Source organism: Toxotes jaculatrix, chromosome 12, assembly GCF_017976425.1.
Source record: "Toxotes jaculatrix isolate fToxJac2 chromosome 12, fToxJac2.pri, whole genome shotgun sequence".
Taxonomy (NCBI): Eukaryota; Metazoa; Chordata; class Actinopteri; family Toxotidae; genus Toxotes; species Toxotes jaculatrix.
This window is the reverse complement of record NC_054405.1, coordinates 14766406-14788387: the sequence shown is the minus strand read 5'-3', so window position 1 is coordinate 14788387 and position 21982 is coordinate 14766406. Positions and strand designations below refer to the sequence as shown.

The window sequence follows — 21982 nt, the reverse complement described above, 5'->3', positions numbered from 1 at the left end:
TGGTTGTTGTGCATCTCTTTTTAGTTGTTTTTAGTTGTCTCTTTTTTGGGTGCTTTGCATCTTGTTTTAGTTTTAGAGGCCAAGACTGACGACCTGCTTCTCCCTGACTAGTGCATGCTGGGTAACATCAAGTCACCGGGGAGTTGTGGGCTCCATTTAGTTCCACATTAGCAGAGCTATTAGGGACGTCTGGTAATGCAACAATAATTTCTAGTCGAATAATGTAACATACACTACACTGAAATGGACAATTCTGCATAAGGGGCACTGTAAGTACATTGTGATACTTATGCTTTTGTATTTTTACTTCAATACAAACTTGAATGCAGTACTTTTATTTGTAACACAGTATTTCTACATCTCGGTTTTGCTACTCCCAGGAGAGCCAAACTTATTTGGAAGAGAAAAAAAAGGGGAACAGAAACATTATGACCCAAACTGTCTGCTGTAAACATCCATCACAGACAGTTTCTGCTTCAACAAGGTTCTTTAACCAGTCACAAACACACCAGCATTACCCTTTGATCTTGGGGAAACTGAGTCTAGAAAGACCTTCTATTTTTTTATTTTTTTTTACAAATCAACATGCAAAATTTTTACATTCAGACTGTTATAACCTCACTGCGAAAGGCAGAAGACATGAGAACATGGTCAGGATTGTAAAACAGTTTATTTTATTACACAAAAAAGGAAAATGTACACATCAAATAATACACAGGGCATTCTGTGATCATTCAAAACAAAAGCAGCTTTTGACGCAACAAGCACAAATAAGAGAAAAGGTTAAGAAATGGTGTGAGCCCCATGTGAACCATCACGTACATGAAGGTGTGAAGCAACAATAACGGAGGAAAAGTTGAATACTTTTCAAACATCAGCTTCACGCTCACGGACGACTTCTGTTTGACCTGACACGTCTTGGTGCAAACAAGACGTCTTTCCTCTTTCAATCCAGCCAATGAAGGCATGCACTTTCAGGCACATGTACATCACGCTCTTAAAACATTATATGCCAAGATATTTACAATGTAAACTAATGACTGCAGACGTGTACAATATGTAATGTAGTTTTCTCTCAACTAGAAAATTAAATGGCCTTTCAAAATAAGATATGGCTCGATGAAGAAGAAAGGGTCCACTTCAGAGTAAATCAACAGTCTTATAAAGTGCAGAAAGGCCTGTTAAGCATGTGGTTCTGTTCTCTACCTCATCAGCTATAACACAGCAAGTCAATGTAAAGTTTTCCCTCTTAAACACTACGTTTTATTCCAGTAATGTGCACTGTTATGCAGCAGCCTCTGACATGTTTGCTATGTTTCTCGATTGAGAGTACTGAAGTGAAAAATAATATATACAGGAAGAAAAACCAGCAGAAGCGTGAGCTGACGGAGCAGCTGAGTTTGCTGAGAATTAAAAAGAACCTTCAATGTACCACAGTTTCAACTTGGAGAGTTGATTCAACCAAATTACCAAAAAAAAAAAAAAACAACTAAAGTCTCAACATGCAGAGATAGCTGTCTCTGAAATATCTGCCTCCTCACCAATACAATAAAGCTAAATGGAATATCACTTGAGGCACTCACAACACACTTCACATATCACAGTGGGAAAAGCATATATGTTACTAATAGCATTAATTAAAGCTATTAAAGACGATTAAGCTGCTTCAGTTTCAGGGTCCTGGTATTGTTCCTGCTGGCTCACTTATGTGTAACAGAGGCGTTGTTAATAGCTGTGCTTTTCCTACTGTGAGAAGTCAAAATGTCTGCTCTGCAAAAAGTCCTGTTACAGGTATTTCTGCATTTGGCGGCTGATGGAAAACTGTGACGTCACTGACTGTGGCCAGCGGTGCAAACTATCTAAAAGTAGGCAGCAGTAGTGTTTGATTCAGTGTTAATCTACAGTCTGAGGGACGTGTTAATCTACAGTCTGAGGGACATGTCAACACAGTGGGAACTGAGGAGCAGATGTGGATTTTGTTAACTTTGGACAAAGCCAAGCTGTTTCCAGTCTTTGCGCTGAGCTAAGCTCACTGGCTGCTAGTTTTAGCTTTATATTTAGTGTACTGATATGAGACTGTTATCAATCTTCTCATCTACGTCTCTGCCAAAAAGCAAATAAGCATCTTTCCCAGAATGCTGAACTATTTCTGTAAATCAGTTATGAATAATTGTAATTCCGGTCAGGTGTCTCTAAGCAGATGTTGATGCAAAAACACCTGCATGGACATCGTTATGACATCAGATCTGCAGTATACTTAAAAGTTTCAGTCCACAGAAAGCAGTGCAGCAGCTGTTTTATAATCCAAGTGATTCTGTGATCATTTAGCCTTTTCAAATGTCACTGCAGTTGTTGCTGCGACTGTTTTTACGAGTGAAGACATTTACATAAATATCCAGAAAAACTAACAAAGGCTTACATCAGGAAAGGAAGCACTGAATTTATGCAGTAAACGGGCTGAAGTGTCACTAAAACTGAGCGTTTAAGCTCCAACGCTGGGAGGTGTGGGGACATGGTTGAAGGAAGTCGAATAAGTGTCGAGACTGAAGCTCAAACTAAACAACAACATGCCCTTATAAAACACTAAACTCTTACTGACAGGCTACAGAGTATGTACAGTTCATCCTTAGCCTCTTGCAAATTTGTTATAGATTTAGTCAGATTTACAAAAGCATTTATACACAGAGAAGGTAACAGATTTGTGCTGAAAGTTAATTAAAGTGACCAAATGCTTTGTAGTTCAGGTGAAATGTTCTGGTTCAGGTTTGCAAAATACAAGTAACAAGGTACACCGAGAATTTTTATGCCCTCGACGTTTTGAAAGATTCAGTCATTGCAAAAATGGCTGAGGTGGTCATGTTTTCCTCTAATGTATTTACTGATGTGAAAGAAGTGGAAATTTGCACATCCCTAAATGTTGACGACTAAGAAACGCAGCAGGGTAAAACATGAAACTGCCGAGGTCATCACTGAGCAGTCAAGTCACTGAGTGTAGACAGAAATACAATGAAAGTCCAAGTTTAAGAGAGGTGGCAAAACTGCTGTGTTGGTTCTCGCTCTCTCTCTTAAATTTCACTGTATTCAGAGAATATTAATGACACTGTTGTCACTGGTGACACACTGATGTTCAAGGTCATCTGAAAACTTTATTAACTGGCCCGTCAATGTTTCTGTCACCGTCCGATTCTGACACCAAAAGAGATGTTGGTATTTCTGGACAAACAGGTGATCAAACAGTCCGGTTGCTGAATTGTCTTCAGTTCATGCAAAACAAGCAGGTTCTACTCTACAGATCTGTGTAAACTAGCATGTCTGTTGTTGTCTCCGGCCATTATTGCATCGCTGTGTGGCCAATGAGGATAGGAAAAGTAGTGGGTTGCCAGGTCTGAGAGACTCAGAGGGAATCACCTGTCAGCAGGCAGACTCATGTCATCAGACAGAAGCTGCTCTCCTGGAGGAAGGAAGAGGAGAAATAACTCATCTGCATGGTCCCTATTATGTGTTATCTTTTCTCAATCTGGATGGAAACAAAAGTGTGTACACAGCTGGGGTGACGTATGGCGACATGGCTGACACAACAAAAGCGTACGTACAAGACACGTCAGCACCTGCATGCTCCCAAATCCCCAGTTTATTAAATTATTTTTGTATGTTGTAATAACCTACAAATTCTTGTTATTTTTTTGTTGTAACCAAACTGTTGACAAAAGCCACGATAATGAATAATTTTATATTAAATATAGATCACATGACATGAAATAAGGCGTTCAAAGCAACTAATCCCCAAAGAATTATCACCCACTGTGTGGAGCTTCTCAGCATCTTTCATCTCAATGAGGGCATTTCCATGCCCCCTGCACACAAACAACCAAAACGTTTTTACACTTGGCCATGCTGGAAGAGTAGCTGTAACAATAAAAGCGACATGTAATAAAGTGAAATGGAAACACGGCGAATAAATCATGACGTATGCGAAGCATGAGGTCCACAGACAAAAAACTGCAGCACATGAAAACATCAGCTCAGATCTGTGCAGAGCGACAGACTGTAACGGTCCGCAATTCAATACATGAAACAAATATAAATGCAATATTTGCATCACATTTTCCACATCGTATTTGTTCCTTTGAGGTTTGACTGGTGCCATTTAGTTACATCATCTTGTTGCGCCATTTTTCTGCAATGTTTTAATGAAAACCTAATGGAGAGTTAGCATCACTACTCTGATGAGCCTCTGATGAGATTTTGTTTGACCAGAAATTTGGTTAAAATCTATTTAGAAGGAATCTTGCTTGATTTTCTGGCCTGCAAGTGCCCAAAGAAGAGCAAAAAACCTCTAAAGACCCACTGTATGATACCTGCAACCAGCAGGTGAGCATAGTGACGCTAAGAGTCAGATATTTCCCTCAGGAGTTGGTGGAGACCAAAAAACAGAGCTAAAAGAGAGTGAATGTTGGACTTCAATTCATCAGCGGGCCAGAAACACACCTTCTCATGATCGATGATGTTGTTCTAACCATTTTTTATAACATGTTATGTTATGGCAGCTGGTCACGGCCAGGGACAAAATGGAAACATGAAATGCTGATCCTGCAGAGTTAGTGGTAACCTTGCACTAGCTCACCGCATTTTATATAAGATTAAGATATAAGATATAATATAAGATTTTACCACGTTCATCTGACGACTGTCATATTTTGTCATATTTTGTCTGCAATGGCCCAAAATCACCCAGTATAAAGGGGATTTAACAGTTGATGTTTGGCCTCCGCTGTGTGTGTGTTACCAAGGACATTGTGTGTGTGTTGGTTACCTGTGCAGGGAGGAGTCTGGTTGTCGTAGCGAGAGTTGTTGCTCTGCAGGGCCTCGTCCTCAGTGTCACTGTCACTGCTCGTTGCTGTCACCAGGACAGAGGGTGAAGGATCTACAGGCAGGACAAATAATAATAATTATGACAATAATGTAATTTATAAAACACTTTTCAAAAGCAGAGTTACAAAGGAAAACCCAGATAAAATGACAATACATTTTGGAGACTCACAGACACATACAGAGCAGATTCACACCACACAGAAAAACTGCTGTTTTGCTGAGTTGCTGCAAAAAATGAAGTTACTGGGACTTTGGAAAGGAGTTTGACAGCCTCTCTTCAGCTCCGGTGTGAACAAAATACTGAAGTCCAGATGCAGTTTTTCAGCTACAGGTATACTCAAAACAATTAAAGTTAACGTGCTGTAGATGTGTCTGTGATTTATGAGGTAGTTTACTATATTTAATTAGAAGGGATTTTTGCAATCAACTACAAAGCTATAACCGTTAAAATGAATTTTCAGAATAAAACCATGAAGATTTTTCAGGTGGCTACTGGTGACACTTGCTAAAAAAAAGAAAATCATTAAATGCATTCATTCCTAAGGGTGGCAGAGGGTGAACCAACCTTCATTTGACTGTGGCTGAGCAGAAGGTCCCTCCAGCAAGGACTGATGGGAGTTTCCTGAGCTTTCCGAGTCACAGTCCAACATAGCTGCCCTGCAGTAGGAAGAAATGGAGGAGTTGTAATACAAGAGTCCTCTGTTGTAGTTTAAGACACAAGCTTTCTACTGTAGCTAAACAACTACATTTTTCCTGCACATAATGAGTCTCCGAGACGCACCCTAGGGTCCTACTGCCACAGTTCTTGCTGGCAGTCATATAGCTTGGTCCTGCCAAGGAGAAGATGTTGTCCTTTGGCCCCGAGGTCCCGTACAGCTGCTTCTCCATCGAGTACTGCTGCTTGGAGGTGGAGGCCTGCTCTGATGAGGAACTGCTGAGAGACACGAGGGGGCCCTGGGTGCTGTCAGCCTTCAGCACTCCTGGAGATGTGACAAGAGCAAAGTCACATGATTGTTGTTGGTGGGGTATGTTGGTTCGAGTACAAGTGAGACGTGAAATATGATCCAGGAAGTTTAGTTTGTGGAATAGTGAAGAATCCTGAGTGTGAAGGCTTATCAAATGCAATATTTATATGTCGATATCAACAAAATCTCAGATATTGTTTAGTTTGTTCTGGAAACTGAACATAACATGGGTCTACATGTCTTTTTCAAAGGCTAATTCACATTTAGTTCAGTTGATGGTGTCAAACAAATGATAATTTAGGTCCTCAAAGCATTATGAGACTTTTATTTGACATGGTCATTTTTTCTTTCACTACACAGGCATGCTCTTATTTTCAGTGTAAAAAGTAGGAACGAGGAAAAGGCCTTTTGAAAACAATTACTTTGAGCGAGGCAAATGTACGCTGGGAAATGTCAAATGAAAAACACTGAACATTGAAAAATGTTGGCATACACACTGTAAAACAATTTTAGAGAGGAGCAGTACAAAGTGTTTTATCATAGAACAACCATTAGAGCTTCAGGAACTATTTTAAGTCACGGTGGATCAGCACAGAGGACAGTGAGAGCAAGGTGAAGTAGCCGTTTTTTGGAACAGTATATTTTAAACTCCACTACGAAGATACTTCAGAATACATCAAGTAGATACCTGACCCAGGTAAGTACACTCAGTGATTTTGTTACTGCGGCTAACAGTGCCCCAAATCCCAAAATTTCAACCAAGCTCATTGCTTATGTTTTGAAAATCTGACTACAGGTGCTGGTTGCAGTGATGAATCTACAGACAGTTATCACCTGCCTCTGCAGTTCTCTTCAGATCAACAAAGCATTACTGCGTGTTGGTTTTGTGCACTGCAACTTTATTATTTTGGTTCATTCTCACCACTTTCATCAGTGTTGCTTCTACCTGCAGTAGAAAGATGTCCCCTTTGAAAAATCCATAAAAGCCCAGCACCAAACAGCAGACAGACACAGTTATCGACAAGCTAGTGCAACATTTTGCTGCATTTAACAAATGAGACAATGAAGGCAGATGTTGCTGCAGAATTGTTGGATGACTAAACAGGCGACTATTTGCTAACAAGCTCACCAAATAAGATTTCTGAGGTGATATTAAGGTCCCCCCCAAAAAAGAAAAAAAAAATACCAATAGATGGAAGTTTAAAATGATAATACACGACTGACCCTCTCCACCTCCCAGGCCCTCTTTCGGATGCAGGCTGAGCTCTGTAGCTGCCTCTGCTCCCCTCAGGTCCTTCTCCATCTCCTCTGGACTCCTCCTCTTCACAACCATAGAGCTGCTGCTGTCCAGGACAGGGGAGAGAGATTTCCTAGCTGCACACAGAGAAAAAGAAACACACATGTAAACAAATATATAATTATCTCAGTTCTACTGATCCAATAAATACAGAATCACATGTTAATGAACATGAGTTATTGTGAGATAAAAAAAGAAAGATTATTGACTCTGCCAGCATGAGCCCAGTGAGCCTTGTCCAGTCTAAATATGGGCTGCACTGCCTTAGCATCTCAAACTGCTCTTTAAGTTTTATCAGCTTTTTTACACGTTTCCCCGACAATGTCTCCGAATAACTTTGGTGACACCCTAAGTTTTCCTGTAGTGCCACCTGCAGGTTGACAAATTCGATACAGACATCCAATAGCGTTGCAACCACGAATGGAAATTAAATAAATTATACCAACATTTAAATGCCATTTAACCAACCCACTGAAAGAGAAAGAGAGGAAGTGTCCTTCGCAGTTCTGCAGTCTGAAAGTGGCATTAGTCAAACTGAAACACAAAAGCAGTCGCTTGTATTTTTTTGGGTGTCTCCACAGTTTCACAGTGGTAAACTAGCAGTGATGGTGGCGGAGTGAATTCTCCAGTGGTACAATGTTAGATAGATAAATGTAGATAAAATCAATTCCAATAGTGATGACAAGTCAATATCAAAGGAATATTTTAATGCCATTACAAATTACCTGTAAAGACAATAATCCTACTTCATATGTTCTAAGTCAACAGTGATATTACAGGAAGATCTGACAGCGCCTGAAGTAATAAAAGTGAACCGATTCTCTGCTGCTTTCTGTTTCAGTACTTGTTAAGGCCGCTTTTGTTATTAATGCAGTCTACAGCTCTTATTATTGGTTAAAAAAGCCACATAAGAAAATGAGATACTAAGATGTCATATTAGCCACATCGCATTATTTTAAGATGGTGGAGTTTCTCCTCAGACTTCTGTCAGTAGCTGGAGGTAAATATTTGTTTGTCTGGACGCGAACTGAAATTTTACAGATAATGGTCTGTTTAACGGAGATAAGGTTCATGATGTCAGGAGCTGAGACGACTGGTAGAGAGGCAACCCACACAGCTCATTATTTTTAACTACCCACACCTTTTTTAGACTCATTAACGTCAGCTTGGCCTGTACCATCGCTACCAGCACATACTGCTGTGGCACTAGAAGCGGTTTTCGCACAGCTTGTTATTTTCGGGGCTTTTTTGAAACTGGGATTAGCTAGATAATAAGAGGATTTTCAATATGGGGGAAAGTTTTTCTGTGTCAGTGTACACATCATGAAATAACACTGGAACACTCTATAGTGCTGTAACTGTAGTAGCAGCTTGACATCAGCATTAACAGTGTGGCAGTCTCACCAGGGCGGCAGGGCCTAGACCGAGCTGCAGCTGCTCTCCCCAGGAGGTCCAGCTCACTCGGCTTACGACAAGCTGACAACTCTGAATCAGCGTGGTGAGAGGGCACCTCCTCCACACTGAAGGCCCCTGATGGGCCAGGCCTGGGCTCTGCGGACCCCCGAGCCTCCATGACCTGACTCTTGACATCAGACATCTTGCTGCGGACCTCTGCCATCTGAGCCTTCAGGCGGATCAGGACCCCTGAGTCTGGAGCTGATCGCCGCACCACCTGAGGCCTCCGCTCTCGTTCTTTCCTGGAGTGAGGATGAGCTGCAAGAGACAGGAACAAGAATGGGATGTCAGTGTTTTTGCTCAACAATGCATGGCTTTTAAAATCACCTCAAAGTTAAACAAATGCCATAAAATCCAGTCAAACCTGTATTTTCTTTACAAAATGGTTTCACCAACCACTGAATCATGTTCCTGTTCAGCTATGACGCATGTTCACTTCACCAAGTTCACTTCACTACTGAAGCTGTAATTATTTTTTCCTCAATTATTCGCCATTCACATACTCTGCTAAACATCTTACTCAATCACATTATTGTTAGTTACCACTGATTTACACTGCATTTACTTGCAGGCACAAACAAAACTGGGACCCATTCATAAAAACACTGCTCCACAGGTACCTTTAATAACATTTTCTACTGTTTATTTTATTTAGGGAGATAAATAAAGTTATTGTAATTTGGTCTGTTTTGTTTGTTATGTTGGCCAAGCTCCATCTTTGAAAAACTGTAAATGAACACAAGCTGTGCTGCCTGAGATTTGGGCAGGATGATTAGACTTCATTTTGTACATTAGCCACCTCTAGACAGCGTATAAAACACTCTCTACACTGGAACAAGTACATGACGTCTCTATCATTTGGGATGGTCTCAATCACTAGAGAGAAATGAAATGACAGTAGTGTGATGGAGTAGAGTGACAAAAGCAATGTCAGTGATGAACCTCTGCCAACTATAGTTGCTGCAGAAACTCCAAAGATTTGTATTTTGCAGGGACCTTGTGTGTGATTTTGAGTATTGATTCTCAGTTTAGCTGGAATGGTTTGTTGTTAGTGGGCTGAGAGCTGTGTTTACAAACCTTGGCTGTGCAGGAGAGAAACAGGAGGCCGAGGCTGAAGGCCCCACAGAGACTCCACGCTGCTGCGCTCCTTCAGATCCAGCAGCTGAATCAGGATGACTGGGTCAATCTCCAGGAGGCTGTTGCTGCCTGGCCCAACGGCACCACAAGCAGCAGCTCCGCTACTATTGGCACTACGACCAGCAGCAGCAGCGGCGGCGGCAGCAGCAGCACTGCGATGTAAGGAACGTGCACTGGAGCTGGATCCACCTGCAGATAAGGCACAATAGCATCCAGCGATATGACTTTGAGGTGAAAATATAAGGGATTTAAAATGAGGATTACAATAATTCAATAATTTATATCAACATTGCAAACATTTGCAAAACTAAATTCTGTTGTTTTAATAACATCAAAGGAAAACTTAAAAATGACATTTAAAAATCACTACACTGAGGGACGTGAAGAAAGTGCAGCAGCATTTGGCTGAGCTCGCCTCTCATTTCTAACAGAATGAACACACACACCCCCCCCCCCCCCACACACACACACACACACACACACACACACATGTACACATACAGACACCAAGTGTTTCTATATCAGCACGCTGCTAGGGGTCCAGTGCACCAACAGTGACTCATCCTCTTCATGCCTTTCAACACCAACACAGTCAAACACACTGAAGGAGCTGCTCTGAGGCCCACTATCGTATCACTATGTTCTGGTTATGCAGTTATCAGACAACACAAATAGATTTGATTCTGTAAAGTCTCAAATAGTGGCTGAGGCTTTTATCTGTCTCAACTGAAGACAAACCAATGCCTTTGCCTGTGGCAGAACATTCAACATTTAATGGTTCCAGGTTTAGAACATTAGGATTCGCTGCTTTTCCTTGCCTCATTATCTGGCTTTATCTGCCAATAAAGAGAAAGACAGGTAGGTGTGTGAATTATACCTGTGGCTCCAGCCAAGTCATCAGGAAGCTCTCCTTCTTCTGTCTCCAAGTTCCCAATGAAGTCTACATCATTCTCTCCAGACCTGCGTAAATGTACACAAACAAAAAAAATATTCAGTGATTGTGCACGTTAAATTTTGTTTGATTAACATTTGGTGAACATTTTATTACAGAAAGCTAAGCAGCTACAAAATTCCCTTATGTTACTGTTTGCCACGGCTTAATAAAGAAACTCAGGCTGTTATATTCTAATCAGCGTTTTACATTTTCTTGTAAAAACATAGCACAGTTCAAAATTGAATTGGGTTTCTGGAACTTCAACAATATTTTACATTATGAGAATGTGAGAAATTCTACTCACATGGTCTCCTCATCTATGTCATTCTCCTCTGTGTTGCTGGTGGCTGTGGAGCTCCCCGAGGTGCTGCTGCCATCCAGGGGGTTCACCTCCTCCTCCGTCAGACAGTCCACCTCCAAGTCACCGTCCGACAGCTCCTGTACAACACAGTGACAGTATGATCACACCAAGCTCATGTCTTTGTGGTACAGAAAAAGCCCTGTTTCTTTCAGGGTAACTTCCTTTCAGCCTTTCAACCCATAGAGCCCAGTGCAGCTGTGTTTTTCTTCCTTCCAAAAAATTGGGGATCCAGGGTTAATAACTATGAGATGAATGTTTTCTGGCAACTATGAAAACACATCCTTTTTTTGGTGAAAGCATTGCTATCCCACACTGAGCTGAGCTGTACAGTAAGGGAAAAAAAAAGAAAAGAATAAACATTGATTTTGCATCTATAGGACTTTTTTTGACTGATCAGGCTTTAAAAATGCTGCTGATGGCTGAAAACTGCACTTTCAGTATAAAGTATTTTGCTGAAGATTGAGACAGGCTGGGCAAATCGTGTGCCAACTTCACACAACAGATCCAAAGCGAGACTCCTCTCACTACAAGTACTCTACAAAACAATGTGTGAAACCACCAAAGTAAAGCCGTGTTGCAGGATATATATATATATATATATATATATATATATATATATATATATTCTCAAAGCAGAACAATGTGAGGTCAGACTGTATCTGCAGCATGTGAAGGACTTAACTGGGACAACCCTAAGGCTTGTTAAAACAACAATATGATCTGTGTTCACTTTATGGCCACTAAAGGGAAACATTTCATGTTTCCTCCTTTTGTTCCCACCACAACCTCAACTGTCCAGGCAGACTTCATCAAATAAGTTAACAGAAAGAAACAGTAAGCTGCTACATCAGTCTCCATCCTTACATTAGAGTCATCCTGCTGGGTCCTCTCTTCCTCTTCGCCTTTTTTAGCGTTAGTCAAAGTAGTCTGGATGTCATCGTCACTCTTCACTGAGCGAGGGTCTCTTTCAGAGGCTGTGGTGCCTGTAGTGAGCCTCAGGTCGGGGGGCGAGGAGCTGCGCGACGTTTGACGGCGAAACAGCTCGATAGCGAGCCTCTGGAATCAGAAACATAAATCAGTCAGGATGACTGACAGACCTGTCACAGCAAGACACTAACCAAACCAAGGGATGGGCCTTTTTCACCATTTCCTCTTTTTTTAAAAACAATTAATCCATAAATCGAGACAGATTTATCAAAAATGAAAATAATCGTTTGCTGCAGCGCTACCTGATATTCTCTTTCAGTGGCCATGTGTTACACCCTAAATAAACAGGTGCATAATTATAGAGGTGTTGCCTTAAAAACATTTATGTGTTTCTTACGCTTTTACCTTATGCCCCTTTAACATCCAGTTATCCTCTTTTTATCTCTTTAAGGTCGTTAAAATCCATCTTATTCCACTGTGTCTGACAGAATCATTTACATTCTGTATCATCTTTTCATTGAAGCTCTCTCAGGTCCACATTGAATGAAATATTCAAACTCCAAGTTGTTATGTCTGCCCCATCACATCAAACGGAAATGTTCTAGATGTTTGTGCATCATTTTATATGCATTTCAACTGTCACCCATTTGGCATCTTTGAAAACTTTGGGATCTCCACTAGAATCTAAAGTAATGCTCTGTGTGTTTGTTTGGTTGCACAACATGAGTTTGTGAAGACTGAGGCACCAGCGGGTCAGTGAGGTTTAAGAGTTTGAGGTGTGACTCTAATTTCACAAAGTTGTTGTCACTTTGAAATCCAAAAACTCCACTGAATTCTAACAAGGATTCAAACACACACTCACACACACGCACACACACAGTACCTCTTTGAGGTTGTTGATCTGTTGTATGTAGCCGCTCTGGGCCGACTCCAGCTGGCTGATGTACCAGTACTGATCTCTGCACTTCTGGAAGAAGGTGGGTGAGCGAACCTGGTAGCTGCGGAACACACATGAAAACCAATGATACTGTTATCCTTTGACAACAGACCTGTTTTGCTGCTTGTTTCTATACTATCAGAGTGGTGCAGGTGAACATGCTGTACAGGATAATGATGATGGTGGTGTGTGTGTGTGAGCTCACCAAAGGACCAGTGTGTCGGTCTGCATGTTCAGGTAGCCCTCGCTGGCCAGAAGATCCAGTCTGAAGAAGCGATTGTAGCCCCAGCATTCACCCACCTCAAAGTCTGAGGCAAACTCCCGAATGATGTTCTTGGTTGGGTCGTTGGAGGCCTGATGGACCATCTCCACACGGTACTCATACCTGCACAGAAACCAAGATAGCATCACTACACAGGAGAATACACAACAAGAGGTGTGAGGAGAAGGTATCCAGGAGTTTCAGGTGTTATCATACTTAAACGACTGAATGACAATGATGACTGCTCTGATATTTGGGCATTTAATCACACTTTAAACTAAATGTGATTTGTTTTTAAACTTGAAAGACTAGGTCTGAACTTGTGTAATATTTCAGCAACACACACTTGTGTAGAACTGCATGTGTCTAGGGATGTATACTCTGAGTCTTTAGACCTCAAGTGTTGTTCAGTTTGAGCAGAATCTCCTGGTGCTGAGATTATTTGGTTCAAAATGACAGGAGTGGCTGCAACCATGCAGTTTGCAACCTTTCTTGTGTCATTTGAAATTAATACAACAAAGAGCAAAGCAGTGCTTTCCTGCCTTTTGAGAAAAAACAAAGCGGAAGTGATCAGTCAAAACAAACTCTAGTAAATCTGACTGAAGTTTTATGTTCCTAGACTCTTTAAGGACTTGGGATGAGTCCAAAAACATTTTCTTTTTTCTGTTGCCATTCAATAATGAGTCCTGCATCCTTTATAAATGAATAATTCATGTGTGTATTCCTGTTTTCTCATTGCAAATGCTATTACTATTTGCTTTTAAAAATGATGATTGAACCCCAGGTTTAACATTAAAGAAAAAATAAAAACACAGAAAGAATTTGGCTGAAAAACAATGTGATTTGTTTTTAAACTTGAAAGACTAGGTCTGAACTTGTGTAATATTTCAGCAACACACACTTGTGTAGAACTGCATGTGTCTAGGGATGTATACTCTGAGTCTTTAGACCTCAAGTGTTGTTCAGTTTGAGCAGAATCTCCTGGTGCTGAGATTATTTGGTTCAAAATGACAGGAGTGGCTGCAACCATGCAGTTTGCAACCTTTCTTGTGTCATTTGAAATTAATACAACAAAGAGCAAAGCAGTGCTTTCCTGCCTTTTGAGAAAAAACAAAGCGGAAGTGATCAGTCAAAACAAACTCTAGTAAATCTGACTGAAGTTTTATGTTCCTAGACTCTTTAAGGACTTGGGATGAGTCCAAAAACATTTTCTTTTTTCTGTTGCCATTCAATAATGAGTCCTGCATCCTTTATAAATGAATAATTCATGTGTGTATTCCTGTTTTCTCATTGCAAATGCTATTACTATTTGCTTTTAAAAATGATGATTGAACCCCAGGTTTAACATTAAAGAAAAAATAAAAACACAGAAAGAATTTGGCTGAAAAACATGTGGTCCAAAAGCAAAAGAGAAAAAGGAAACAAAGGAGAGATTTACCAAAGGAAAAGTTTGCAAAGAAAGCCAATTCATTACTAATTAATTCATACTTTGATGTTTCAGGGAGTCCAGCAGACAGTTCCAAGAATACAGACAGGTAGTTTCCTCGCACCACACCATTACCATCCTGAGAAAGCACATTACAAGAGTTACTAAGAGACACATGAACTGGTTTTGGAAATTATTGATGACCCTCTGATTTTTATTACTGAATTTCCAGAACTACAGTAATTATCGTGTTGAGAACAACCCAAAAAATGAATTGCTAGGGAGTGCAATTCCTCAGCTACAAGTTGTGATAAAAAAATAACTACTGTACTGCATTTTAGCTTCTGGGTCAATGCAAAATAAGCTCCATGAAAAGCAAGACCATCACTTTTTACTATAATGTAATTAATACACTTATCACACTTATCCACATAATATGGGAAAGATATAGAAGAGAGGGAAAATGTTTCAAACTCACTGGGTAGACTTTCAGTCTCCAGCAGAGCCCGGATATCTGCAGAGGAGGACTATACACTGGGTCAGCCCGCTGTCTCAGGGTGCTACAAACATACATAAACACACTCATATCAAACCTTGTGGATAACCTGGCAGCTGCAAAAACATTATGCTGCTATGACAAGATATTCCTATTTGAAACTGTTCCTTAGCCACTTTTCAAATGAAGTTTATAGTTTGCATGAGTGTCACCCAACTGTGCCTAAAGGGCAGAGAGCTTATAGCTCTTCCAAAATAGTCCTGAGGCCATTTCTTATTTATATTATCTGCTGCAGCAGCTATGACTAAATACAGCGTAAGAAAGAATTTACCTGAAGTTGACCAGAACAAAAGTGCTGGAGTCATAGGCAGGGACGAGCTCACTGAAAGAGCACAGAGGAAGGATGAGTACACACAAGACACACTCAGTTTGCTGCCATTGTCAAGCTATTCTCTTCAGTGTTATCATCCATAACAATAATTAATTCATAAAAAAAACATTTTAAAGACAAATCGCTGACGATAATATTTATCAAAATGCAGCAATAAACACCCCTGATGGTCCACAAGCTTGAGCAAAATACCTGGTGAAGTCTGGAGGGACTGGCGTGGTGACGAAGGACTGCATGGGTTTCCGATGGACCTGCTGGAACATGAGCAGGATCTCTGGGCTCTTGGAGATGAGTTCACTCTTACTGCAGGAGTGAAGCTGTTCAACACACACAAACAGCAAAATCATAACGCTGCAGCCACTAACAGCTAAAACATAAACAATGACAAAACGCAGAATTGCTGTTTTTACACTTCAGCCTTTGTATGGATTAAACAAACGTAATCAGGTTTTGTTAGGTTCAGACAGAACCAGGCCAGCTGTTTCCCCTTGTTTCCAGTCTCCAGCTACATATTTACTGCACAAACATGAGTGGAACCAACCAATCAGGCATATTTCTCCAAAACATCTTTAATATTACACAAAAAACAAAACAACAATATGCAGTACAGCTCAGCGAAGGGAGGCTTTGAGCTGCTGCAGACTACCAACCTGATGCTCCACCTCCTGCAGGAGAGACTCCAGCAGCTCCGTCTCCTGGGTCAAGGACGTCTTCTGGCCTGGTGGGGAGGAACGCATTTCTATTTTCAGTGTACTTGTGCTGAATGTCAGCCCTGATGGAGCCTAGCGAGTGTGAGTGAGTGGGTGGGTGTGCAGGTTGTGTATGTGGGCGCTGAGTGCATGCAACCACTGAGTCCAGATAAATATTTCATATGTACATTACCCATGGCTATAAAAGGTGCGTCTCCCTGCTTTCAGCAGGGAGTCTGCATATTTTGTTAGGCTAAGGTCTCAAGCTTCAGACACATTTTAGTGCCAGCCAGGGTGTCTTACACCGACAACAGCCCTTTTCAGACATGAGATATACAACATTGATGCTTCCGTCTATCTGTTTAAGTCATGGCTTTCAGACATAGGTGTCTTTTATGTTAATGCTTGTTACATTCAGACATGACAGGTTATTTACGGGCCACATGCTTGCACAATATTTGGCACCTGTGACGAATTTTGAAGTTTATTTTGCTTATTTTGTTTATTGAATTAAATTGGCTTGAATGATAAATAAAACCATCACTGAAAGCAATGCACTGGTGTCTTGTTAAACCCAGAATCAACACAGCTGCATTGTGACAGATGTGTGTCGTGGAGTCCTACCCATGAGGGTGATGAGTTTGTTCTTCAGCTGGTTGTCCAGACGAGCGATCATCATTTCTACAGCGTTTCGGATCTCTCTGACCCTCTCATCCTTTGCTCCCCTGACAGCCTCTACATTACGCTCCTGACCCAGCAAATACACACACACACACACACACACACACAGACAATTTATTTAACAGACATCAGGTTTGAACTGAAATATTAATGTGCTATTGCCATCTAGTGGATGTCAGCGACACAATACACCCATACTGCCAAGTTACAATTTCTGTTAAAGAAAAAGTTTCTAATTTATCACAAACAAATTTACACCTTTTTGAAAACTCATGTATTTTACTCCTTAAGCTGTTGTCTTTCAAGAGGAGAACAAAAAAATTTTGATTTATTATTGTTTTTGTTTCTCTCTCTCTCTACATTTATCATTTAACCGTCTATCACTTTTAATTCAGACTTTAGCATGCTCTTTGACTCTGTTTTTATTTTATATTTTCTGGCAGCATGTAACATATGCACACTTACTGCTACACTTCGCTACCTTTTTGTATTGAGCGAATTCAGTGGATGTCATGACCACAGGTCTCTAAGATTTTGGCATTCCCTATATAAAAGCAACAAGCAGTACTCACCACTTCCTGCACCAGACTGATTAGCTCCATGAGGCGGCGGCGCAGCTTGGCAACCTCCTCCTTCACCTTGGTCACATGCTGCTCATAGATCTCCACTAGAGGTTTAAAGGTGTGGCCACCATGCTGGACATAACAAAAACACCTGTTACTTCCTGTTTGCAGTTTCAATTTGAAAATTTGCCGCTGTCTTATTTCCCTGTGAATTGAACATGATTTTGAACTCTTGGTCGGACCAGGTAAGCAATATAAAGGCATCGCCTTGGGAATTAGAAAGTTGTGATATTAATCTTTTAATATTTTTTAACATTTCAAACCATGAATCGACCAAAAAAATACTCAGCAGACTAGTCGCAAGCAAAATTGATTACTGAATGATTATTATGATTATTAGGTGTTTGGGACAACATGCAAACTGTAATTTAAAAAAACAAAAGATGTGAAACATTACCATGCCTCCCCACAGAGCACACTGATGACAGATGCACTTCTTACAGGTCCAACAGAAAACACTCAGCTTCTCATGGTGGTTCTCACATCTGCAGGAATCCAACAACAGGATTATCAGACAAGAAGAAAACGTTTTTTCAGGAAGCTTTTTAAACTTGTCATCGCTCAAAATGTTTTACTCAGTATGTCCACAAATTTTGTAAAACTCAAAACGCAGAAGGATGACAACAGAGACTATGGTGAAATGGTGAAGGAAGGGCAGGAGACAGAAGAACATGTGGTATGTGTTGGAGAAGAAGCGGGACACAAACAATGTGAACCCCAGGACTGAAGGAATTTGGATCAAAGTATTTCCTGTGAATTATTGCTGAAATCTGCTCGTGTTTCACAGGAAAAACGCCTGAAGGAACTCAGAATTTTTAACATGCATCCTCCAGACCTCACTGCACAGCTGTCACAGACATAGTCACATCTTGAAAAAGATACTGATAAACAACTTGATCAACCAAAACAAATCTCACGCCAAATAAAAGTGACAAAGTCGCTCCTTGATGAAAAATATAGCTATCGATCATATAGACTTTCTCCATAGACAGGAGCACCTGAACACCAGACTTTCCTCTGAATCATTTTTGTAATTTGCATAAATTCCTCTCTTAAAAAAAAAAAAAAAAAAAAAAAAAAAAAAGAGTAGGGGGGTTGAGGGCAAAACAGAGTCAAAGAGTAGCAGGAGATGCTCACTTGTCCTTGTCATTGTCCTCATGCTTGGTGAGGCTGCAGAGCTGCAGGGTGTCCAGCTGCTGGGTCACCTCCTCTGCCCACCGACAGTTGACCAGCTCCCTCAGCTGGAGTGGAGCCCTGTGTATAAAGGGACACGCACACATTTTTATACCTTACCTTTTACAACACTTACACTTTACAACATAACAAGACATGTGACACTACTTACCGACAGTGTGGACACTGGGCTCTCTGCTCTGTCAACCATCGCTACCAAACAAGAAAATTCAAATTAATAATTGTTGTATCTAAATACAATCACTACAAACGTCCTGCCATTGTAATCATAAAGATGATCTTTAAGATACAAATGGTAAAACTCTTATTGTCTCCCAATAATGTGTCTCAGTACAGAAATTCACTACTAATAGCAGAACACAGACTGGTGTGGTGAGGAGAACTTCTAGTCTCTGCCTGGTGTGAACACACTTACTCGTATGCAGCTGAAGCAGCAGAGTTTGGAGCAGTGTGGGCAGAGGCGAGCGTCCCTCAGCTTCTCCATGCAGATGAAGCATCGAAACACCTCAGCAATGCTCTGCACAGTTACAGAAGATGAGATGAAAACTCACAACAACACTTGCTTAGACACGCTGTCCACAAAAACTAAACATCAGGTGATTCACATGGTTTTGCAGGTTTATTCCATAGCTTAATGGATTATGGAGGATTGAGTTATAAGTATAGAGTAAAACAGACTTATGATATCCATTTTTATTAAAACTACTGTCTTCTGTCATTATGCTTATTGCTACCCATATGCAGCTTTTATATGATCGTGATCTGATTTAATACTAACTACTAGTTAGAGTCCTGAAATGTTTTGCTAACAAACCTGTCTGCCACACTCATTGTTGACTTGCCCCATATTTTTAATGGCAGTAAAAGCAGCAGCATTCAGTCACTGGCTGTGCACAGTAGATCTAGTCAAAGTTCAACAAATTTACATATATTTACATATATACACCAGTACAGGACACTTGCAGCACACCACATGTTATATATTTAACATTTTTATTTCATGTTTTGTGCTGCAGTAATGTACATGTGGCTTTAGAGGAGATGTTCCAGAGCGCTGATGTTCTCACTCTCTTTCTAACTTTACAATCAGGTTTTGTATGGTTAAATATTTGGTATCCATGTTGAAAACGTGTTCATTATCAGACTTACTCACACATACATTGTATATTTGCATTAAATGGCTACAGGTGTATCACGCTCCAGCTATTTGCCTTCTCAACCGGCCCAACCGACTCACTGGTCTCACACCTGATCCACTGTCCAACTTTTAGACTGTTACCACATGGGCTGCTGGCCAAGCATTAGTGGTAAACATTCAGAAGGTAAACATTTTGGATCTCCAGCTGCAAGGCTTGATGTGTGTGATATATACCTCAACACTTTGTTCATCCATTTCAGCCAGTTTGAAGTTCTTGATCTCAAAGACAATTCAAAGAAGTGGTAGCCAGCGGTCTAAAAAGAAAAAAAAAACAAAAACATTAGAGACGCTACTTTTAGATGTGCTTTAAGCTTAAGGTTTCCACTCTGCTTAACAAACCTAACATTTTGATTTTGTCTCTTAGCCGATGTTTCATTTCAAATTCAACATGTGCTGGGACACAGAGACACTATCACTGCACTGAATATTCTTTGTTGCTGTTTACCATTTTAAAAAGTTTTAAAAGTTCATCAGTAATAGAAACAGAAAGTCAGTCAGAAGCAGAGAACAGTGGGGAATGTGCATTACAATTTGGCCAGCAATCATTAAAAAAGATGTTTACTCTTACACAAAAAACAAGACAGAAAATCCTCACAACTGAGAAAAGGGTGGAACCAGAGAACATTTGGTATTTTTCCTAAAAATAAAAATGACTAAAATTATTGATCAATCTCAAAACAGTTGCAGATTACCTTTCTGTCTATCAGCTTTGAGGTACTTGTACTTTACCTGAATCTAATTTTCATGCATCTTTATACTTCTACTTAACCACATTTCAGAGAGAAACACTATAAATTAGGTTCCACTACATTTACTTGACTGGTTTAGTTGCTGTTTTTTTTTTTTTTACAAATTATGATTTTACTTACAAGACATGTGAGGTGCTTATAAAGTATGACAGCTTATAAACTCAGCTGAAACGATCAGTGGATTAAGGTGTCCATGATTATACTTTTTCTTAAGTAACATATTTAATTCAGGACTTTTACTTGAAGCGAATTTGAGTATTTTAATGGTAACTTGAAGAAGACAGAATTTGCTGTAGAAAAAACACTTCAACATTTGTATGGCCCTTCAAGGAAAGTATAAATAATACTACATAAAAGCTGCAAAACACAGATTTCATGGCCAAAAGGTCTCATCACCATTACCGCTAGCTTGTGTAGTCAGTGCCAGCCAACATTAGGAGGCCCAGCATCAGCAGGCACATTGACAGCTAACATGACCGCAGGCAGTCGCGACATGAGCTTATATTTAGTGATATGCCTATTTACTTAAATTAGCGGGCTCAGAAAACATAAACACTTTCATATAAAAATGAGAGGCTAGCTAGCGTGTTGGCATTAGCAGGGTGGTTCACTCACCTTCCCAGACTCGGCTTCGTCTGTCACACCTGATAAACAAACGACTGGAAACAGGGGCTACATTATATTTTATATATCCGATCGCACAGCAGGTGTCGTCTCCGCTGGTTTAGCTACATTCACAGACTATAATAAAGCTCGGTTCGGCTGTGCGAAGGCAGAACTATGCTCCACAAGGGATGAAAACTGGCTGTTTTGTTGCCCTGAGTTGAAGATGTAGCGGTAGCGCCTGTTCTGAAGCCTTCTGTCCCCTAGCAATCACCAATCAAACGGTTCCTCTTCTTCTTCTCCTGCTGTTACAGTTTCGCGTCTTTGCGACAGATGAAGGGGCGTTGGCGCCACCGTCTGGACAGACTGCGGGATCACAGAGGAAACCGGCATCTGAAGATGATTAAGTTGAATGGCTGAAAATTAATTGGTTAGTTTGGCCATTTACGTATTTCATTTTTAAAGGAAGAATAGTCAGATTAAACAAGAAACAAGAATACATTGATTTGGGTCTCAGGGAATAGACAATCAATCAATTGTTAAAGAAAATAGTTAACAAGTTTACTGATAATGAAAATAATTGTTGGCTGCTGCCTCACAGCATTCTTCTGTGATGCAGTAATACTACCTTGTCTAAAGTTTTCTGAGCATTAATTACTTGAAACACAGAACAAGTGGAAGCAATAAAACTCAGCTATCTATTTCAAAGGAGTCAAACTAAAGCAATTCAAGGCTTAAAACTAGAATTTCTAAATAATTTTTTCTAAATAAAATTTTCTTCTTAA

General features: G+C 40.4%; 1 protein-coding gene across 1 annotated transcript; it reads right to left on the bottom strand.

Annotated features, from left to right (window-relative positions):
* Positions 1-656: 656 nt before the first annotated feature.
* On the bottom strand, positions 657-21435 carry trim37 (tripartite motif containing 37). The gene is made up of 25 exons (XM_041052129.1): positions 21210-21435; positions 20020-20099; positions 19063-19164; positions 18799-18839; positions 18591-18707; positions 17851-17938; positions 17403-17525; positions 16774-16897; positions 16111-16178; positions 15653-15777; positions 15401-15451; positions 15052-15133; positions 14636-14712; positions 13091-13270; positions 12832-12946; positions 11886-12077; positions 10965-11098; positions 10604-10686; positions 9667-9915; positions 8539-8847; positions 7062-7211; positions 5654-5852; positions 5438-5529; positions 4814-4924; positions 657-3451 (listed from the first exon to the last, which is right to left on the bottom strand). Exons 2-25 carry the CDS (start codon positions 20038-20040, stop codon positions 3405-3407), a joined length of 2880 nt encoding a protein of 959 aa, XP_040908063.1. The 5' UTR covers positions 20041-20099; positions 21210-21435; the 3' UTR covers positions 657-3404.
* Positions 21436-21982: the final 547 nt, after the last annotated feature.

Excerpts from the sequence above, each read along its gene's own strand:
- trim37 (XM_041052129.1), bottom strand. The coding sequence starts at position 20,040 with ATGGATGAACAAAGTGTTGAG. Across the intron at positions 18,708-18,798 it reads GCCCAGTGTCCACACTGTCG|GGCTCCACTCCAGCTGAGGG; the intron begins GTAAGTAGTGTC and ends CTTTATACACAG. Across the intron at positions 16,898-17,402 it reads TCAGTCTGGTGCAGGAAGTG|GAGCGTAATGTAGAGGCTGT; the intron begins GTGAGTACTGCT and ends TTGCTGGGTCAG.